The 21,368-nt window shown below is 39.7% G+C and overlaps 3 protein-coding genes across 7 annotated transcripts; all 3 read left to right on the top strand.

The window, feature by feature from the left end:
• Nucleotides 1–5,304: 5,304 nt before the first annotated feature.
• Nucleotides 5,305–10,660, top strand: LOC121904199 (betaine--homocysteine S-methyltransferase 1-like). 3 transcript variants are annotated; one of them, XM_042421805.1, is made up of 8 exons: nt 5,305–5,359; nt 8,674–8,806; nt 8,906–9,018; nt 9,180–9,371; nt 9,492–9,639; nt 9,746–9,928; nt 10,046–10,274; nt 10,363–10,660. In XM_042421805.1, the coding sequence occupies exons 3-8, from the start codon at nt 8,950–8,952 to the stop codon at nt 10,550–10,552; spliced, it is 1,011 nt and encodes a 336-aa protein (XP_042277739.1). In that variant the 5' UTR covers nt 5,305–5,359; nt 8,674–8,806; nt 8,906–8,949; the 3' UTR covers nt 10,553–10,660. The 3 variants fall into 3 exon arrangements, with proteins under 3 accessions (XP_042277739.1, XP_042277738.1, XP_042277740.1); XM_042421804.1 differs by lacking the exon at nt 5,305–5,359 and adding an exon at nt 7,770–8,055; XM_042421806.1 differs by lacking the exons at nt 5,305–5,359; nt 8,674–8,806; nt 8,906–9,018 and adding an exon at nt 7,770–8,055.
• A 499-nt stretch (nt 10,661–11,159) lies between these two features.
• On the top strand, nt 11,160–15,654 carry LOC121903446 (betaine--homocysteine S-methyltransferase 1). The gene is made up of 8 exons (XM_042420458.1): nt 11,160–11,219; nt 12,793–12,925; nt 13,104–13,216; nt 13,467–13,658; nt 13,777–13,924; nt 14,427–14,609; nt 14,820–15,048; nt 15,188–15,654. Exons 1-8 carry the CDS (start codon nt 11,202–11,204, stop codon nt 15,363–15,365), a joined length of 1,194 nt encoding a protein of 397 aa, XP_042276392.1. The 5' UTR covers nt 11,160–11,201; the 3' UTR covers nt 15,366–15,654.
• A 1,174-nt stretch (nt 15,655–16,828) lies between these two features.
• Nucleotides 16,829–21,291, top strand: mrps36 (mitochondrial ribosomal protein S36). Of its 3 annotated transcripts, none has more exons than XM_042420460.1 (6): nt 16,829–16,901; nt 17,108–17,231; nt 17,481–17,582; nt 19,439–19,502; nt 19,765–19,973; nt 20,630–21,291. In XM_042420460.1, the coding sequence occupies exons 3-6, from the start codon at nt 17,529–17,531 to the stop codon at nt 20,645–20,647; spliced, it is 345 nt and encodes a 114-aa protein (XP_042276394.1). In that variant the 5' UTR covers nt 16,829–16,901; nt 17,108–17,231; nt 17,481–17,528; the 3' UTR covers nt 20,648–21,291. The 3 variants fall into 3 exon arrangements, with proteins under 3 accessions (XP_042276394.1, XP_042276396.1, XP_042276395.1); XM_042420462.1 differs by having other exon boundaries at nt 19,831–19,973; XM_042420461.1 differs by lacking the exon at nt 16,829–16,901 and adding an exon at nt 16,917–16,934.
• Nucleotides 21,292–21,368: the final 77 nt, after the last annotated feature.

The following is a 21,368-nucleotide window of genomic DNA, read 5'->3' on the forward strand; positions in this document are numbered from 1 at the left end:
TCGTTTTCATTTATTCTTTGAGTTTCATTTGCTGCTGGTCAGTTGAAACCTATATAGCTCATGCCTGATACATATGGATGATGAATGTACTAATTTAACCATTAACTGCCACACTGTCTCTGATATTTGTGAGCTAAGTTCCAATTGCTCTTTATGAAGGAGATACAATCAATCATATGTATTGTCTTAATGAATAGCACACCTTTTTTTATAATAGCTCCATCTCTGAGGCCAAGAGATAGAGAAAAGTATTTTTTGACTAAATTTGGATCTACAGGTACCTGAAGAAGTTACACTGGGAAAACAAGTTGCTTGTAAAGGCTGTTATACTTTTTTATACTAGAGGGATAAAAGATGAGGTCTTACACTGATAGCACACATGAGACTAGAAGTAATAATAATGGCTGAGTGGAAACATTTGTTTACACTCAAGTTTCTCATGTGAACCAATATTTCTCCATATAAATCACATAAATTTAATCCAAACATATCAGGCCACTGCATTAAATGAAAATGGGGAAGATAGATGAACAATAGAGAAAGTTCACAGAAATGTTCCGCTATCAAAGATTTTTTTGAAAGGACGTGATATTTTGTGGTTCTTGTATCTTCTTATTGTCCCAATTTATGTTTACATGATATACAGCATTTCCTACTGTATATAACGTAAGGAGGGAGATGAAAAAGATGGTACAACCACACAACAATTATACGACTGCTGTGTTTTGGCAAAACCCACTAAATTCATCTCTTAGCCAGTGGTTAAAAGATCTTTTATGTTTGCTATCTATGGAAAAATTAACACGTAAAGGGGAGAATACAAGGACTTTTAAAAGATTTGAGGATTATTTGTGAACTTCATGAAAAATAATCACATGGAGGATTCTTTAATACACAAACTCTATTTGTTTTAAAGTGCAAAGTAATGACTAAAGTAATGTATGCACAAACTGTACACCTTTATAAGATTTCTTTAACATATGAATGAGATTTGAAACATAAGCACCATGATGACAAATACAAAACTTTTTAAAATACCTTGAGCTCATGTTTGTCCTGATACACACACACACACACATTGCCAGTCCATGTAGAAACAATCCAGTTAATCAGGGGTTAAGCTGCCTCAGTCCAGTGAGGTAAACATAAACATACAGTAGGCAGCAGTGTGGTAAGAGACCTGGCATTAAGAAAAATGGAGAATCCATCATTTCTATTTTTGTTTTGCGGGTATTTCCCAGCAGTTTAAGGTTTGATGTTGGAAATGATGTCACACTGGGAGACACATGAGACAAAAATAAGGTATGACACAAAGGTGACACAACACTTTGCACCACAAAAACACACTAAAGACAAACATAACAGATCACTTAGTTCTCCCAAACAGAGCACACAGACGCTGCTGAGTGACCTTACAAGAACGAAAAGGCTCTGACGTGTCCGCTGTGACCATGATGGATAATAAAATTCTATCTAATTTAATGTTAAACAGCACAGGACTATTCCGTCTCTGTCTGTCGAACTCATAGGCATGCACACAAACACGCAAACTAGAGATGATCTTATAAGGTGATTTTCAAGCGTAACGTACATTGGCTTAGCTTTACAAATATTTGGACTCTTTGCTTATCCAAATTCTATTTAACTGACAACTCTTCCACTAATCTCAACATATTAATCACATAAGGAATGAACTAAAACATTGCAGCATCCCCTGACTCATTCCCATAAAATCACATTAAGCATTCAAACCTAACTAGCATCAATGATATTGCTCCGCTGTTTGTATTTCCAAAATAAGCATAACTTTTGGATACAGGTGACTTCATGGATTGTGTTTGGACAACATTTCTGTGGTTGCTAACAAACAAAAGAGAAACAGTGGTTAACTCAGTATGATATTTGAAGATGGTCACTCCTCAGGAATGCTCTCCATAATCCTACAGCTGTTTGCTTTAAGTGATTTAAAATGCAGAGAATGTATACAAGGACATACAGAGAGCATTATGATGTGATCCAGGACCTGCTGTCCACACCACCACCTACTCAAGTCCAGGATTTTATTGGACTCATCTGGCTAATATTTGATGATATATTCTCCTGCGCTGATGATCTTTTATGTACATTCAAGTACGTGGCGGGCTGTGGCTGTTCACTTTTCTGCACAGTCATGCTGTGAGACTTTACTGTGAGACTGTGAGATTAGAAGGAGCGGTTGATGGATAAGTTACTGTAAATGTACCATACATATTTGCAGTGTCGTCTGATGAACAGAAGAAATGAAAAGAAGGAGGTATTGAAAATCTGTTTTTTTTTTATTGCAGTGAACTACAAGATCAAGGTGGTTAGTTTACACCACTGGTTCCCAACCTTTTTGACTTGCTTGTCGCAGTTTACATATGTCAACAGGTTGTAAGCGGTTCAACCAAAGATTGATTCTTTCTTCTCACATTGTTTCATTTGAATGATTTCTAGAGGCCATAAGAGGTTCAACTGTACAGTAATTCACAAGAATAGAATAAAACTTAATTGTCCAGCAAAGAGGAAAATTGCATGATAGACAAGAACATGCAACATAAACAACAAGCAACATATAGAACAAATACAGCAATATGACACCATCTAAACAAGAAAAAAAACCCATTAAGCACATAACAATACATGAAAAAACTTTTTAAAAAGCACAAAACAGTAGAACCAAAGAACCCCCCCCCCCCCCCCCCCCAAAAAAAGCAAAAAAGTCATGAGTTTGTTTGCTTGTCTATTTTGATTGTGTTCTGAAGCACTTGCTATGCGCAGAAAAAGTAATCTGTATGTTAGCTGATGGGTTGAGAACAAAAAATAACATTTTTTTTAACATTTCAATGTCTTACAATTAATTGGTAACAATAATGTGAATAGACATGTACAGTGACAATGTACACCATATGTATGTATGTTTACACATGACACACACACAACATATGAGATAGTTAAACATCTCACTCCCAAACCATCAGCATTAACAGGTTCTCCATCAGATTTTGGAGCCTGACTGCAGGTATTTGTTCCCATTGAGCCACAAGAGCAGTCGTGAGATTGGTCATTGATGTTCACAGTTTGCATTCCAGTTTGTCCCAAAGGTGCTGGATGGTGTTGAGGTTGTGACTTTGTGCAGGTGAGTCAAGTTCTTCCACACTTGAATGGACCTTGCTTTGTGCATGAACGCACTTTCATGTTGCAAGAGGACGTTCCTTCTAGGGTGTTCTCCAAGAGCTGGAAGCACACTGTTGTCTAAAAAATCCCGTATTTGGACTTGAGGAGTCTAGCCCAAAACAATTAAAAAAAAATAGCAAAAAGTCCACTAAAGTATGTTCATTTTGTCCATTTTGTGTATTTAGAAAAAAAAAAGACACTGCATATACTGAAAAAAGTGTACTATAGTGCCCTCTTGTGTCTAAAATAGATATTACATTTTATCATTTTTACAGCCTTCTTATTCTTTCTTTCTATTAATTTTTTTAAAAGTGGGTCATGATGTGTGTATTTCAACCAGGTGTTACTTCTTATAACAGGTGTATTTATAGTCTTATGTAATATAACAGAGATAAGAAACAACACTACAAAGACTACTAGTGGGTTTATTAGGTCACAGAGTGCTCTCACTCTCTGTCACACACTCACTCAGTGTCTCTCTCCCTATCTATCTTTCTGTGGCCTACAAATCCACAAAGAATGGACAGTTTCAGCAAAATGTCTTCTTCAGCTTGAGCTGTGATTGGACCAGATGAAGGGGTGGAGGTAAACAGGGGGTTGCAGTGGCACAAGGAGTCCCTCTATAACAGGAGAGGAGAGAGTAAAGGAACACAGAAAACAGAGCATGTGTAAAGATTATAGGGACAAAAAACCCAAAGAGGTGTGTTAGTGTTGGCTCTGCAGGCTCTTATACACATAATTTTCTGGTTAAGTGTCCTTCAACACATGGGAGAACTTTTACAAGCTTTATAAACACATAGCAGAAATACATTTTCAATAGCATATAGTTGCAGATCTAAGAAATCATCAACAATCACTATTACAGCATTATCATAACTTGCAATGTAGTTTACAATGCAAGTACAAAATCTGAGGTTAATTTAGGTTGTAACACAAACTTTTCTCTGCTCCATTTCTGTTGCCATCTGGTCAAAAAAGCATGTGACAACTTAAAAGTATTGCCAGCACCTTATCAGTTCGTCAGGAGTCAATAGTTAACCACAACTTTATCAGTGTCAGCTCAGGTCATTCACATTAGAAGTGTGTTTCTCCACAGGCTTGCAAACTTGTCACCTTATGCACCCTCTTCATTCAGTCTCATGCCTCGAATCTGTCCCTTTTCCCAGCGTCACTCCTGCTCCTCTCCCCCTTCTACCACTCCAGCTCCAACCCGCTGTGAAGGGTGCACAACCCCCACTTGACATGTTCAAGTTCCACCCCCTAACCACCCATCAGTTCGTCTCCTTTCACCCTCCGCTTCAGCCTTTGGTCCCTTTGCAACTGCACAGACGGCCTCAGTTCCAGCCACAGCCTGTGAGAACTAGTTGTGGCTGCAAAGAAAAAAAATGTCACCCAGTACAGCTGCTGGTCAACGCCCGATACTCCCAGTGGAATAGCTGGAATAGCTCAGTGGAAATGGGATATGGTACATATACACCGTGTTAATAGATTTCATAGAACTGAAACTATGGTGTAACTTCACAAGGTCTTACACGTAATAACTCTTGTTCTGACTTTGAGACAAGAGAAGAGAAGGATGGTAGAGGAGGAGTAACAAATGGAGTTTGTCTGTAGAGCCCTTTGTGAAAAAGAAATTGATCGTTCTGAACTGTACTTCTTTATTTTCCTTCATTACGTGATAGATAAACCTTCAGACCAGTCCACATGATGTAATGTAGGCAGTGGGCCTGGTGAGCAACATTTTGGTGCATTTGGAGCTCTTTTCAGAACAAGGTTGCGGTTCAGTGTATTCTTGGAATTTAGGATCTCTTCCACTTTGGAGATGTGTTGACTGACTCAGCACTTCAGTGACACTTGACACATCAGAGTTATTTCTAACTTTACACATACATGCACACATACACACACACACACACACACAAAAACATGTGGTGACATGTCAAAAACTTACGTGCACACTCCTGCTACCCAAAGGAAGAATCTCAAAAGGTTCCTTTTCAAGTGTTGCCACTGAAAGTAAAACTATACCTTATAGTTAACAGTCCACTCCTCTCTAAATACAGCCACCACTAAGGAGCATTAAGTTGAGTTAGATTGTTTTCTGTTTGCTGAATGTGTGTGTAGTTTATAGTTTATAGAGTCATCACTGCCCCACAAGTCTGAGGTACAACACTTTTATTTAGTTTTTTCTCTCTCTCTCTTTTTGTTGCTCAGGTTGGTAACCACTCAGATGCTGAAGGTCACAGATTCTATGTCCTTCTTACCGTACCTTCACATTTTTCCTGTTTGTCTGAGAGTCTGTTTTTATCCAGACATAAACATTTTATGTAGCTTAAAGGCATAGCTTGACATTTTTGAGGAGTACCCTTTTTCTTTCTTGCAAAGAGATACTCTTAAATCTCTAACATAAATCTACGGCCATGAAAAAGTTAGCTTAGCATAAAGACTGGAAACACAAGGAAACAGCTAGTCTAGCTCTGTGTCAAGCTAATTAATGAAAACAATATCTCATTTGTTTTATAGTACAAAAAACAAAGTGTTACAAAGATAGTTTGTGATTTTACAGGGGTAATGTGCCATACTATTTCTTTGCCCAGACAAGATGTTTCTTGGAGTCTTGAGGTTGCCAAGCAACCAGTGGGGACACCAGGAAGTCAAAAAATGTGCCAAATTGTCGTTTTACACCTCATTTTTTGCACAGATACAACAAATTTATTAGTGAGCTTTAGGGGTGCTAGTAGGCAGGTTTCGTTGCCTTTAGACAAAGCCAGGCTTGCTGTTTGCCTGTGTTTCCAGTCTTTATGCTAAGCTAAGCTAACCAGCTGCTAAGTGTAGCTTTATATTTAAGGTACAGACATGAACTCATGGCAAGAAAGTGAATAAATGTATCTATTACTGTAAAATCCAGATTTCCCCTTTTATTTTTCCTTACATAGGTTTTAATTTTGGGATAACCATGCCAATAGTACCAAACATTTTGTATTATCTTGTTCCAACTCTTCAGTGACACTATATAATATCTACTCTGAGTGAAATATTCAGACTCCACCATTCCAACAAATGGAAATGTTCTAAATGTCTTGTGCATCATTTTATGCACAAACGGCTTAGTATTTGACGTCTTAGGAAACTTTGGCATCTCTAGTAGAACTAGAAATTAAGTTCTGTGGGTTTGAACATTACTTTCCTGCTCAGGATCAGTGTGTAATGACTGATCCACTGGTGAGAACAGGTTCAAATGGACAGTATATTTGCAAACAATATGTTATATAACAGCAGAATCCATTTTTAGGACAAATTACATTTTTATCTAATGCAGTAAACACAGTCTTCTTAGAGTGACTGTGTAACTCCACTACAGGCTGAACTACTGGTGAAATCCTACGATGAACTATAGATTGGAGGCGTTTTTCTGAACTTTGACTCTGTTGATAAACACCTTAGAGAGGCCTATCTGTAATCTCCCTGAAACTGGATAGACCCAGAGCTGACAGAACTACACACCACCACTCTGCTGAAGGTCAATATCCCCCATATCTGTGTGTGAGTGTGTGAGTGTGTGTGTTTGTACATGTTTTCATGTGTCTGTACGCAGTGGATGGAAAAAATAGGGACAGCAATGAAGACTGCGGGCAGGAAAGGAGGTGTTACTGGTTAACCTGAATAAACGCAATGATCTATGAATCCAGAGTAATACTGGTCCTACAAAACAAATCAGTCCAACAGGTCTTGGATTTAAGGAGAGCTGGACTAAAAGCTCTAAAACATATCTGTTTAATTCTGCAACTAATGATTATTTTCATCATAAATTCCTCTGCTGATTATTTTCTCGATTAAATGCTTAATTGCCTGCAAAAAACATCAGAAAACAGTGAAAAATGCCACCAACTATCACAGCCTCTAAAGTCATAAAAATGTCTTGATTTATCCAACAAACAGTCCAAAGATATTCAATTTAGTGTAATGTAAGACAAGAAAAAGCTGCAGAATCTGAAGAAGGTGTAGCCATCAAATGTTTGGTATTCTTGCTTGAAAAATGACTTAAACAAGTAGTATATTATAAATAAGCACCGCCAGTCTTATCAGTCTTTTGTCTCAAGAATGCTTGAAATTTGACAGAGGTGCAAAACACAAGCTTATCTCTTCAGGCCTTTGCAATAGGTTCCACCTGTGTGTCTCCACTGTGGGTTTGTAAAGTCTTAATTGCATCAGATGTTTCACTGTCACATAAGAAAAACAAACACCTGAAGGATTTGATTTGATGTAACTAGGCTGGTTAATAAAGAGGTCACGAACATGTATGAAAAAAAATTCACCAATGAAGCTAACTCGCAGGAAACTATTTTAGGCACCAAAAGTAAACTCAAAGTAGAATTGCGTCAAAAGCAAAGTGTTTATTCTGGTGCTGAAGGTTAATACGAATGCTCTGGTCTGTTAAACTGGCATCTTTTTGATATGATCCACTGTGTCCCTCAATTTGGCAAACAGTAGTTTACAATAAAACACAAATGGTTTGTGAGTAAATTAATGTTTAAACTAGAGATAATAGTGGCCCAGATTGGTAACATAATCATTAAACTGAAATATCTCTCGTTCTACAACAAACCACCCTGTCCCTGTCTTACCTGCACCAGCTGCTAACCCATCTTCATTGATTTTTGCGCTAGACTATATTGCATAATATCCAAACAGACATGTGGCAATTAGACTTGGATTTGGCACAGACTTATTCATCCACCAGTATAAAACTGATGCGAAGCGATTCTCGGCACTGTTCTGGCCTACAGAGGGGTTCGCTGTTACCAAGTGCTTAGTGCTGCAACTGAAACGCGGGAAGAAGAGATGGCACCAGTCAAGAAGGTAAAACTAACCTTTCTGCAGATACGATTGTATTTTTTATCTCTTCGATATTATCGTATTCAGCAGGGAACAGAGAATTTGTTGATGCAGCATGCAAGGCCTTTACATCCTGCAATGTAATTACATACGTGGGTCACAGTTGTCCTTTTGGTCAATGGACTGTCGTGTTGTAAGTGAAATTTTGTCAGTGCAGTATATGTGTCAGTATATGTGTTTGTGTGTGTGTGTGTGCATGTGTGTGTGCAAGTGCATGTGGTTTGTGAAATAGCCAGACTAAAGCGGTCACTGCTGGGGAATCCCAGGATAAAAACTGCTTTTATCTTTGCACCTTTGTACCTGAACAGCAGCTTTTCTCACATAAACTCATACAAGAACATACAATTTTCACTGCACATACACATTCGTCCACATTTGTCTCAACTGCTTTGCAAAACCGAATGTATGACAACACATCTGTGCTCTCACATCGTCTTCAACTCACAAGTTTTGTCTGTCTTCACTCCTTCTCGCTTAATATTTTCAAAGATGTCAAGTAATCTATAAAATATCAATGAGCTTATAAACCATTCAGTGTGCAGCTCTGGTTAAAAGTGTCCATGGATTCCTCTGCTCTCACAGGGTATCCTTGAACGTCTGAATGCTGGGGAGGTGGTGATTGGCGATGGAGGGTTTGTCTTTGCCCTGGAGAAGAGGGGATATGTGAAGGCTGGGCCTTGGACTCCTGAGGCAGCTGTCACTCACCCTGAGGCCGGTAAGCCAGACAGTACGCATACATATTGTATGCACATGAACACACTCAAAAGCACAAACTTTTACCTTTCATCTGACAAACCCTATATGTTCCCGACAGTGCGGCAGCTGCACAGGGAGTTCCTGAGAGCAGGATCTAATGTCATGCAGACATTCACATTCTACGCTAGTGATGACAAACTGGAGAACAGGGGTCAGAACCTAAGATTGACTGTAAGTATGCAACTATAGCACCTTACAGCCAACATGAGCAGGATCATGCAGATCTTGCAGGTTCCACTTTAACCCTTTATCGATAAACATGATGTGTATTGCAATAGAAGGAACTAAACTGAGCTTTGAACATCATCGCCTTGTCTGCCTCATTCTTTCAGGGGGTACAAATCAACGAGGCAGCCTGTGACCTGGCAAGGGAAGTAGCCAATGAAGGAGATGCACTGGTAGCTGGTGGAGTGTCTCAAACTCCATCCTACCTGAGCTGCAAGAGCGAGACAGAAGTGAAGGGCATCTTCAAGAAACAGCTGGAAGTGTTCATAAAGAAGAATGTGGATTTCATGATTGCTGAGGTAAAAACACAATTAATTTCTTTTTGTTACGTGGGGAAAAAAACCATGTCAAAACTACTTTAATCTGATCATTAGTGGAACAAACGCTCACTGGTGACTCTGTTGTTTCCGTCATTGCAGTACTTTGAGCATGTTGAGGAGGCAGAGTGGGCCGTGCAGGTGCTGAAGGCCAGCGGAAAGCCTGTGGCTGCTTGTATGTGCATCGGACCAGAGGGAGACATGCACGGCATCTCACCTGGAGAGTGCGCTGTCAGGCTGGTGAAGGCCGGTACGTATTTAATCTTCTCTGAATGATCTAATCTTTTGTTTTTTTTTTCTCCGGAAGGTCAGCTGTGTTACCTGACATGGCATTAATATTTCCCTCTGTTCTCCAGGTGCCCAGATTGTGGGAGTCAACTGCCACTTTGACCCTCTGACCTGCGTGCAGGCTGTCAAGATGATGAAGGAAGGAGTGGAGAAGGCCGGGCTGAAGGCTCACTACATGGTGCAGCCACTGGCATACCACACCCCCGACTGCAGCTGCCAGGGATTCATCGATCTGCCAGAATTCCCCTTCGGTAATACACCTTTATTTTTGGACATAAACAGCAACTACTGAGTAACAATCTTGCAGCAATTTAACAGTGCAATTAACACAACTACAACTGTCTCCATTCTTTTCCTCTTGCTCTCAGGTCTGGAGCCCAGGATTCTGACCCGCTGGGACATGCACAAGTACGCCAGAGAGGCCTACAAGGTTGGCATCCGCTTCATTGGTGGCTGCTGTGGATTTGAGCCTTACCACATCAGGGCTGTGGCAGAGGAGCTGGCACCCGAGAGAGGAATTGTGCCTCCTGGCTCAGAGAAACATGGAATGTGGGGTGCTGGTCTGGAGATGCACACCAAACCATGGGTCAGGGCCAGGTAAACCATTTTTTTATACAGTTAATTCACACTCTGAAACACAGAAAAATTTTCATCTGTGTGTAATCATTGTCTCTGTTTTTCTCAGGGCTCGTCGTGACTACTGGGAGCAGCTCTTGCCTGCATCCGGTCGTCCCCAGTGTCCGTCCATGTCCACTCCAGAGGGCTGGGGTGTGACCAAGGGCCACGTTGACCTGCTGCAGCACAAAGAGGCCACCAGCAGCCAGGAAATGAAGCACGTGCTGGAGATGCAGAAGAAGGCCAAGTCATCTGCATGAGCATGACAGAATGAGAAAATCTAAGCAACAGAAAGAAGGACAGTTCAGTTTGGAGATAAAAAAAGCACTTGTAACAGCGATGCTCCAGTTATGGAGTATTACTATGTAAACCCCAAAACAATAAACCTGAATTTATTACATAATTTTACATGGTGTCAGTGTGAATTGAGTGTTATTTGACTGAGTGGTTCTGCAAGAAACACAAAACATTTAAGGAAAAACTTATGACACTTTAAATCTCTATGTCGCACATTTCACATACACACTGATTTTGAAGTGACACAGTCATCACAGTCATAAAAAGTAACTGCCTTCCATAAGATGTTCGATTTAATCAATGTATTTATTCAGGGTCAGTAAAAGAGAAACCCACAAACTCAACAGGAAGACAGATAAACACACCAACAACCATAATTAATCCGGACTACACTAGTAACACACACACTCACAATACACTCATTCAGTTAAAGAGGGGAGGGGGAAGGAGTAAACATTGAAGTTGTGTAACTTTCCTCTTGCCAATCAGAGTAGGTCTCACTTAGACCCCTCCCCTACTTCAGACAGATTTATAGTGGCCCTCTGCCCCACTTTAATGTCGCTTCAGCCTCTCAAACTCTGAGCAGACAGGGGTCCACACAGCTGCAGGATTATGGCACCAGCAAAGAAGGTATGTGTGAGCTTTGTCTATATGCAGAGTAGGACTGTCTTGCAGGGTCTTCATCATTTTTTGCGGAATGCAAAGAGTATTATGTGTGATGTGTAATTGTAGAGACTGAATGAATGAATTCCAAACTGAATCATTCTCTTGAGCACTTGAATGTAATTAAAGAGTCACGTCACCCAAATTACAAAAAAAACAACAAAAAAAAACCATGTTTTTTAAGTCAACTCAACTTCTCTTTTGAGAAATCTGTCTGAGATTTCCGCCTCCACCCCGGTTCATTGGAGGTACATGAAATTTTGTCCCTGGGGCTCACAGCATCAAAAAAAAAAAAAAAAAAAAAAAAGCTGAAAAATCTTAACTGCAACATATCTCTCTATATAATCCACAGCAGCCTACCAGCCTTGAACACTTTTCATCACATTTCAACTATTTCCTCAACAGAAAGTTATTCCAATTAAAACTGTGTATGGATGGAGTAACCAAGATACCTCCAAATGTAACTGAGAAAATAAGGAGTTTTTTGTTATTTTGGTGAAATTATCCTTTAATGGATAAAAATCAGTTTGACATCATGAACTCAACTCATTACTGTGCCATTAGTTGATCCTCCCCTGCAAAGTGCTTCTCTTTTATTAGCAATGATGGCTTAACAATTTCTCAGGAGGTTGGAGAGGTTGCGGGGCACACTAGGTATTTATGGTCTTGTTTGTGTGCAGTGTGTATCCTGAGCAGGGGGCTTCAGACTTCTAATGCATGTTCTGCACAACATGCCTGCCAACTGATTTCACACATATTACTGGAATTAAAATGTTTGTAAATTTTGAATTTATTATGACCAATGCGAGACAATTTTATTTCTATAGCTCAATATCACAAATCACACATTTGCCTCAAGGGACTGTACAGTCTGTACAGCAATAAAACATCCTCTATCCTACCTTAGACACTCGATTCAGATAAGGAAAAACTCCCTAAAAAAAACTTTAATGGGGAAAAAATGGAAGAAACCTCAGGAAGAGCAGTAGAGAAGGGATCCCTCTCCAAGGACGGACAGACATGCAATAGATGTTGTGTGTTCAGAACAGACCAAGATGGCAAGATTACAGAAATACAGCATGGAAAAACAGGATGACAAAAATATAGATGAAATATAAAGGTATTTTGCAGACACAAAAATCTAAAGGGAAATGAACGTAGGATAATCAGATTTTGGAAGTCTAAATGGTAACACCAAGTCAAGCTGCCAAGCTTGTTAGAATTACGGTAAAAGGTGCAGGTCCATCAGTCATTACACACACTGCAGCTGTTCTCAGACATGTGCTGCTTTCTTGATGACCTGGGGTCACTGAGGGCAGGGGGGTCTGTGTCACTGGATTTGGAAAACCTCTGCGTATGAGGCATAACGCATATTTGTATTTATTTCAAGTGTCTATAATACTGGGAAGTGTTACTCTTTGACCCCGGTAGCTCATCTTTAAACTGACTAATCTGTACATTCATTTTTAAAAGTGCCAGTTGCCACCTGTTTTCATAATGATATTGCCTCCCTTACGCTTACATCAATCCATTGACACAGGGAATCTTGGAGCGTCTTGACGCTGGGGAGATTGTGATTGGCGATGGAGGTTTCGTGTTTGCCCTGGAGAAGAGAGGCTATGTGAAGGCTGGTCCCTGGACCCCTGAAGCCGCTGCAGAGCACCCTGAAGCAGGTGAGAACAAGACATTTTATCAAATATATCATTCTGCACCAACTTAAAACTGCTTGTTGATTTCTCTGTGTAGGTGTTCTATGCATTTATCTTTCCTTTTGTATTATGTGACACAGTTTAAATGGATTCTCTAGTATGTTTGCCTTATGATGCAATTTGTTTGCTTTATGGTTTTTAGTGCGCCAGCTGCACAGGGAGTTCCTGAGGGCCGGGGCCAATGTTATGCAGACCTTCACTTTCTACGCCAGTGATGACAAACTGGAGAACAGAGGCAACAAGCTCACCTTCACTGTAAGTTAAATGGGACATCACCCAATTTTCATGGGAATAAGAAGTACATCTGTATCTGTATACCATCTGTACAGGTTGATAAGAGCTTAGCAACTAACCTCCATGCCACTCAAGCCAGAAAATCCATTATAAATGTTAATCACAAAGTAGACAAATTTGAATTTCTTGTACTAGTATCAGAATTCTCTATTTGATTCTCTATTTGATTCTCTATTTGATTCCCTCTTGTGGTTTTGCCATCGCTCTGCAGGGAGCTCAGATCAACGAGGCTGCCTGCGATCTGGCCCGTGAGGTTGCCAATGAGGGTGATGCTCTGGTTGCTGGAGGAGTGTCCCAGACTCCATCCTACCTGAGCTGCAAGAGTGAGACAGATGTGAAAGCCATCTTCAAGAAACAGCTGGACGTGTTCGTCAAGAAAAACGTGGATTTCCTGATTGCTGAGGTACAGATTTATTAAGAACATCTACCAGCTATAAGGGAAGCTGATTTTCACCAGTTTTGTTTATTTCTCACGTGTTAAAAAAATGATTTGACTGACTGTTTCTGTTTCTGTCCTGCAGTACTTTGAGCATGTTGAAGAGGCTGTGTGGGCCGTGCAGGTGCTGAAGGAGACAGGAAAGCCTGTGGCTGCTTGTCTGTGCATCGGACCAGATGGAGACATGCACGGAGTGTCACCTGGAGAGTGCGCTGTCAGGCTGGTGAAGGCCGGTGGGTACAGTGGTCTTTACCCGTGAATAAAACTAATCTGTGTCTACCAAAAAGGGATAGGTCAAATACGTATTAGTTTATCTTCACTGGTTTTGAAATACCACTCATTGAATACTGGAAATAAATCTAAGAGAAGCATGAAAACTGACACTTAACTTTTAACATTTTCATAATTACTCATCTTACCTTTCTGTAGTGTGACAAGGCAAGATTTCCTAAGATGACAAAGGCAAGATTTCTGTTAGACGAGAATAAAAGACACAATATTTTGAATTGAGACCAGCATACAGGCCAAAACTTGTCAGTTCCCTGCGCCAAAATGTTAACCATTGTGTGGAATGACAAAAATTTGAATGTCCAATCCAAACATGCTTTTATTCATTTCTGATCTGCAAACCTTGCAACCACAGCTGCAAACAACAGTTGGTGTCGTTTCTCTGACTTGTACATTTCTTTGCTTATCTGCAGCAGTCAGCTTAGACCATTGTCTGTTCTTCTGTAGGTGCCCAGATTGTGGGAATCAACTGCCACTTTGACCCTCTGACCTGCGTGAAGGCTGTCAAGATGATGAAGGAGGGAGTGGAGAAGGCCGGGCTGAAGGCTCACTACATGGTGCAGCCACTGGCATACCACACCCCCGACTGCAGCTGCCAGGGATTCATCGATCTGCCAGAATTCCCCTTCGGTAATAAAATACTGTGTATTTAATGTAATCATACTGTATCAAAATGACACCCTAAAAATGTGTAGTGCCTCAGTTTGCATGCACTCTCTACTGGTGTACTGCATTATACAGCAGCAAGGCTATAACATAAAAATGAACACATAAATGCACATTTTTACCACAAGCAATCAAGCTGCAATTAAATGTGTATAAAATCTAATTTTCTGTCAGGTCTGGAGCCCAGGATCCTGACTCGCTGGGACATGCACACATACGCCAGAGAGGCCTACAATGCCGGCATCCACTTCATTGGTGGCTGCTGTGGATTTGAGCCTTACCACATCAGGGCCGTGGCAGAGGAGCTGGCACCCGAGAGAGGCTACCTCCCAGCTGCATCAGAGAAACATGGCAACTGGGGTGCTGGTCTGGAGATGCACACCAAACCCTGGGTCAGAGCCAGGTCAGAAGCAACTTTTAAAACCATTAATCTGTTGAATATCACAAATATGTTCCTAAATCCGTCAGGTGAGAAATCCTGTATCTTCAGCACCAGGGCCTGCTAACTGATATGAGTATTCTTGTCTTTCCGTCTCTTTTAGAGCCCGCCGTAACTACTGGGAGAACCTGAAGCCAGCTTCTGGTCGTCCACAGTGTCCCTCCATGTCTATCCCAGACGGCTGGGGTGTCACTAAGGGCCACGCTGATCTCATGCAGCAGAAAGAGGCCACTTCTCAGAACCAACTCAAAGAGCTGTTTGACAGGTCAAAGAGCCACTGAGTCAATCTGTTTTCTTCAGATCTGACAGTTGTGCCGTGGAGCGACTGACGCTGCACAGTGGTGTGCACTATCAGTACAAAGTGCTGCGCCTATAATAAACACAACGTCAGCATCTTTCACCCTGTTGACCTCAATGGCCGGATCCTCACTTGAGACTGGCACTGTTTCTGTGCATTTGTTGATTGTGAAACTGTAGTTTATGTGAAGCCACAGTGGTATCTCAAGTTAGGAGTCGGCCCATGTAAGATTGGGACCCTTTTGTTTTCCATGATTCTGGACCAGTTTGTTAAATGAAATAAGCTCTAATAAAATGTGAATTGGTTACTCAACTGTTGTGATGTTTTCTGCTGTGGATGGCTAGTGGGATATTTTCTATTTCCATCATATGTGATTATCATGGTGCCATGCACACAAACAAATGAATACTTTAAAGCCATGAGGAGTACCATTAAATGATTAGGCCTATGTTAGCGAGCTGTGCAGCGGTAATGATTATGATATTCATTATTTAGAGTTTTTTCTTGGTATAGAAAAAGAAAAAGAGACTGAAATGTTTGATTAATTGTAGATCTATTACTTACAAAGCACAGGCAACATTTAACAATATACACATATCAACAGCCAAGTGGTTCTCTGCTGGTCTGGACGGTTTAATTTCAATACATGCCATAAATGTTTGGAAAGCCCTAATGCCGTAATGTGGTTCAAGGAAAAGAGAAGAATTAGTGAAGATAGACAATTAAGACTAGACATTACAAGGCTTCAGATAATAGTGTGATGCTTTCTAGGAGTCCAGTAGATGGCAGTATTCTGACACCTGACACATGTAGGATAGGTGACCGGATTTACAAAGAGCCTTAAAGGAAAGATGTTCCACCAGCTTGTAGTCCCAACGAGTTAGGGCAGTAATATTTCATTAAATTGTGTTTTATTTTTACTATGCATTTAACCTTGGTTTTCAAAAGTACCAAATGTAATTTCACATCCCACAAACTCATCACCAAGACTTTCTTTAGAGTATTTTATGTTCAAATGTATTCGCAATGTATTAAAGGGGTACTGCAGCAACTTTACAATATCTGAGATCAAGATCAGTTTACTCTTCATCTACTACTGTCTGTAAAATCAGTAGTATTCAAGGTTTAAGCTTTTTAACAGCAAGTCTGCTTTACAAACTGTAGGTACAGAGTTTGAAGGACATGACATGAGTATTTACCTGCAGGGCTACCAAGTTGCATTAAGTTATGCCTTGGTGATCTTAAGACAGTTTTCTATTTTAAAGTGCTATCCCGCCAAAGACTGTATAAAAACATCCCCCTCTATCATATTCTATTTTATTCTCTCTCATCATGACAGATGTGTGGTTTATGCAGGTTAATGTTTGAAGCGCAGCGTGAGTTTTCTGTTGGTGACACATCTCCCCGCATGTAAACAAGCTCTGCTGCTTCCCTCGTGTGTGATTGGACGAGCCCTGGCCACGTGACTACTAGGCCGTCAGTTGTATTTCCCCGAGGCGGAGTGAATTTAAGGATAAGGGTATGATATCTGTCATTGCTCAGTACAGTCACAGTAGGCTATGTTATTAACGCTTTCTGTTAACACATAGACAGTCTTTGCCTTTTAATTGTCTTTATATGGAATAAAAAACCTCTCTGGAGACGTATTTGATCCCGACGTGTCTGCTTTTGAAGTGGATTAAGGTCCTTTAGTGATCTATTTTTGTATGTCCCTTTTTTTGACAGGAGGCCAACTTTACAACTCGGAGTGATAGCCTGTAGTATGGCCTGAGTGTTTGACCTTGCGGGACATTTCTGTGGTTGGGACAACGCATCCTTCGGCAGCCTGATATAATTAATCGCTTGAGAGGTAAAGTATAGCCAATAAAATACTCAGGAGTCTGGATATTTGTTAATTTACGCATCCAGTACGGAAATACGTGTGTCGTGAAGATGAATATTCTTCTTTGTATCGTCTAAATATTGCTATTGATGCCGTGCCGTTAATCTAAAGGCTTTGTCAGGCATGCCTTTATGTTAACCTGCATCCTCTGGACCACTGATGGTACAGACGTCGCTGTATGCAATAACAGCGGCGCCCTCTTTTGGTGTGTTTCAGCAACTGCAACGAGCTTCGTGAACCCGGAAGTAAACCTGTAAGGTCGTCATGGGGAGCAAAGTCAGCTCCAAAATGGCAGCTCCAGCCGCTCGAGTTATCCAGGTAACGATACTCCTGATAAAAGTATTACTCTAGAAATCTGTGGGTTGATCTCAAATGAGTATTATTAAGTAAAATGTCGCTTCTTTGTTGCCCTGAATGGTTAATGGCTTACTTTATTGAGGCCTTTCTGGGTGATAAATCCCGTCGTACCCTTGTTGATGTCCTTGTTAAACCGCTAAACTCTCACTCATGTTATGTTTTTATCAGGTAAAGAAAGCAGCAGGAAACGCCTTTAAATCACTTAACCTGTGTAAATGTTAATTGGCATTCTCGTTGTTTAAGGAGTACCATTCATTCGACTGGTTTCTGGAGTTAGAGCTGATGAGGCAGCTCCGAGTTTGAATGTAAAAATAGCTTTTAGGACAGAAAACACATTGCTGACTGAGTTATTTAGACCCTCTTCTTTTGTCCTAGTCTGTCTCTCAAGAGATAAAGACTGTATCTGACAGTGTCTTTAATACTTCAATTCTCAAGCCAATATTATGTGAGAAGATGGTAAAAAACAGTAATTTTTGTCCATCCAAGATATTACATTTTTAATGATTTTAAACAGAAAACTCCAGAAAAGGGAGGGCTTGACACATAGCAATTAATTGACTGTCCAAATTGATGTTGGTTAATTTTCTGTCTATCAACTAGCTAATAGATTAATCATTAAATCACTAGTAGCCTATGTGTCGTCGCAATCAATAAGGTTACTGTCATCATAAATGGTTCATAGTTCAATGACAAATATTACCCCTTGTGTTATCTAGTCATGCTTTTTTCAGTCCTTTGTGCCTGAGTTTTGATCACAACGCGCTGAAAAAGTTGACTGTTTACATGTGTTCTTTTAAAAAAAAATGTGCAGCAAACTGTGTAAATTTAAAAATAGCTTGAGGACAGTTACTTAGTTACTTAGTCTGTTTTCTTTCGTCCTATTCTGTCACTCAGAGACACTCAGTGATCAATGTTTGTATGGATTAGGGCTGCAATGATTGTTTTCATGCTCATTAATTTCTTTACAGCTGATTAATAGTTAAATTGTCAATTTGTTATTATGTCAGAAGATGGTAAAAACATAATATTATCTTCAAATGACTTTTTTTTGGTCCAACCAGTCTGGAGCTCTTGAACCCATCTCATCTGAGAGGATGTGATTACATATAATAATAATAAACAGCTTGTTTTGCTTGATAAATTGCAGGTAATTGATTGTCAAATTTGAAGTTGATTCATTTTCAGTCTATCAACCAGCTAATAGATTAATTATCTAATCACACTAATATGCCTCCTGTCTGAGGTTTCTGTCATCATAAATGGGTCGTACTTTATGTCACAAAAACTACCCCTAGTGGTATCTAGTCAGAGTTTTTGACTAGGGTTTTTATTGTTTATTGTCATTTTCTTGTGTGTTTGCACACAAAAAAAAAAAAAACTGCTGAAAGGATAAAGATATACTGTATATCTAAAAGGTCCCTTTAAAAAACTGATAAAAACATATAACATATTAGTTGCCAAAGTTTTGAGCAACTAGTATTGAAACAGTGAACTTTTTGCAGACTTATTTCCTTTTGAAAAACTGTCTATAGAGAGATGTGTGAATCAGGCTATCCAGAGTAACCAGGACCATCTGTAAAAACACATTGCTGTTTGAGCACAACAAACAAAACTCTATTCACGTCAGTTGTTAAGGGGTGGCAGCAGATGTCAAAGTGGTATAATGTATATTTATCAAATCTCAGCAGCTAAAACTGCATGTCTAGATTCCACACATGGGAGGTTGGAAAATACTCTTATGATTTTAGTGAACTGACCCTTTAACTAACCCATAACTGTTGAATGACACAGCTGTCTGATTTTGTTAATTTTCTCAGGCTGTTCGGCCTCATGCTCCTCTGATCAAGTTTCCCAATAGACATAACATCCCAAAGCCTAATGGTGAGTATGTACAAAAGTGAATAATTGTCAGATACCTAATAAATGCTCTTGGTGATACATCTGCTATCTTTTTCACTATTTTGTTTTGTGGTGTATTTTCTCATTTTGTGTCTAACTGGACAGATTTTATTTTAGATTCAGATATTTGCAGCAAAGTGACAATACTTTGACAAATTATTGATTTTTTTTAGGTTCTAAAATTGTCTACGTTTCCCCTACTGATAACGTCTGATCCTTTTTTTTTTCCCTCTTTTTTTTCCAGCCCAAGAGGCATTGAAAACATTAGCAGTTAACTTTCAACAACACAACTCTCCCAATTCCCCCTCAGCTGCAGCACCGCCTCAGTTATCTAGAAGTCATGTACCTTTGACTCCAATCCCTGGCACCCCAGACACCCTGGCCTCCATTAATCTTCTCCCTGCAAGGTATCGTAGGAGACCGATGGCGGTGGACGAGATGGAATACATTCAGGTGAGGGCCACTGCTGAACACGTACTACACCACGCGCAGAGCATTTTCACTAACACTAAGCCTCTTGAATCATTGCCAAAATCAGATTTTTTCTGTTGGTCTAGTAATACATTAATAATAAAGTGAAACCATTATTTGATTATACAGTATATGCCGTTACTACATATAATAATATATGAAGTTAAAAATTGTAATTTGGTCTGATTATTAGGCTAGGAGATAGTTAAAAAGGAGGTTGAGTTGTCCGGCCAAAATGATTACATTTTACACTTAATTTATTGAAAATAAGAAGATAACTTTTGTCTGCTATTTAATATAAACCAGCACTGAAACCTTGAGCTTTGAAAGGTGAACACATTGTTGCTGAATGATGTGTTTCGGTGTTCGCCACAAAAGCTCAGTCTGACAAAATAGATTTGGAAGGCAGAGTTTTGGTTTGCACTGGCATAATGGAATTACAATAGATTCATAATAGGATGAAAACATTCGACAAGTTACTGTATGTCTTATGTAGTACCTAATAAAAACAGAAAATATAAAGTTGGCCTATTTAGAAACATGGACGTGTGCAGTGTCATGAATCAGGAGTCATTACTGTGTTCTTTTAGTTTTTTATTTTTACTGATGCTTATTCCATTTTCTTTCTTTTCTTCCAGCGTGGTGGACCAGAGTGACATGACTCGACTCAATCACTGCAACCAAAGTCCTTATCTGTGGAGATCAGTATGTGTCTTTAAATCTGTCCCTCAGCACAAGAGAACCTAATGCCACACGAGACATGACGTAGAATAAAGTATAACATGAATCCTGTTGAAATGTACATATGTTTATTTTTTTTTTAGATGTTAATCTTAAGTTGTATTTTAAGTTCATACTAAAGGACATCTACATTGCACTCTTTGTTGTGTTAAGACACAGTAAAGCCATAACAACAGCTTCTGGATTTTCCTTATTTTACTGTTTTGGCACTACAACTATTCATTACACATTTCATGTTAAAACCTGGTCTCGGCTGGCATTTTGACAAATGTTATCCAGCACAAAACTGCTCACAACATTGTTCTGATTTTGAATTTTGTCACATAATTTGTTCACTTGCAATGCCACCACACCCAGATACAAGCTCTAGACTCTGGTATGTAGAAGATAATGTTCTTAAGGTCTATTTGCCCTTCATGCCTTTCATTGCAATTAAGTGACTGATCTGTCTCTTGGAACTAAACAAGACTGAAGGGATGATGCTGGATATCAAGTTGCAATAGTGTTGAGTGTTGTGTGAAATACTGGATTTAAATGATTAAAAGATTATTGTATTTTGCTGTGGTGTTCTTATCATACTTCATGTAGCATTCACACAAAAAAAGCATTAAAAAATAACATTTAGAATGAAAAGAC

Source organism: Thunnus maccoyii, chromosome 9 (genome assembly GCF_910596095.1).
Source record: "Thunnus maccoyii chromosome 9, fThuMac1.1, whole genome shotgun sequence".
Classification (NCBI taxonomy): Eukaryota; Metazoa; Chordata; class Actinopteri; order Scombriformes; family Scombridae; genus Thunnus; species Thunnus maccoyii.

Excerpts from the sequence above, each read along its gene's own strand:
- LOC121904199 (XM_042421804.1), top strand. Across the intron at positions 9,929-10,045 it reads TCTGCCAGAATTCCCCTTCG|GTCTGGAGCCCAGGATTCTG; the intron begins GTAATACACCTT and ends TCTTGCTCTCAG. Across the intron at positions 10,275-10,362 it reads AAACCATGGGTCAGGGCCAG|GGCTCGTCGTGACTACTGGG; the intron begins GTAAACCATTTT and ends TGTTTTTCTCAG.
- LOC121903446 (XM_042420458.1), top strand. Across the intron at positions 13,659-13,776 it reads TGGATTTCCTGATTGCTGAG|TACTTTGAGCATGTTGAAGA; the intron begins GTACAGATTTAT and ends TCTGTCCTGCAG. Across the intron at positions 15,049-15,187 it reads AAACCCTGGGTCAGAGCCAG|AGCCCGCCGTAACTACTGGG; the intron begins GTCAGAAGCAAC and ends CGTCTCTTTTAG.
- mrps36 (XM_042420460.1), top strand. The coding sequence starts at position 17,529 with ATGGGGAGCAAAGTCAGCTCCAAAATGGCAGCTCCAGCCGCTCGAGTT. Across the intron at positions 17,583-19,438 it reads CAGCCGCTCGAGTTATCCAG|GCTGTTCGGCCTCATGCTCC; the intron begins GTAACGATACTC and ends TAATTTTCTCAG. Across the intron at positions 19,503-19,764 it reads TAACATCCCAAAGCCTAATG|CCCAAGAGGCATTGAAAACA; the intron begins GTGAGTATGTAC and ends TTTTTTTTCCAG.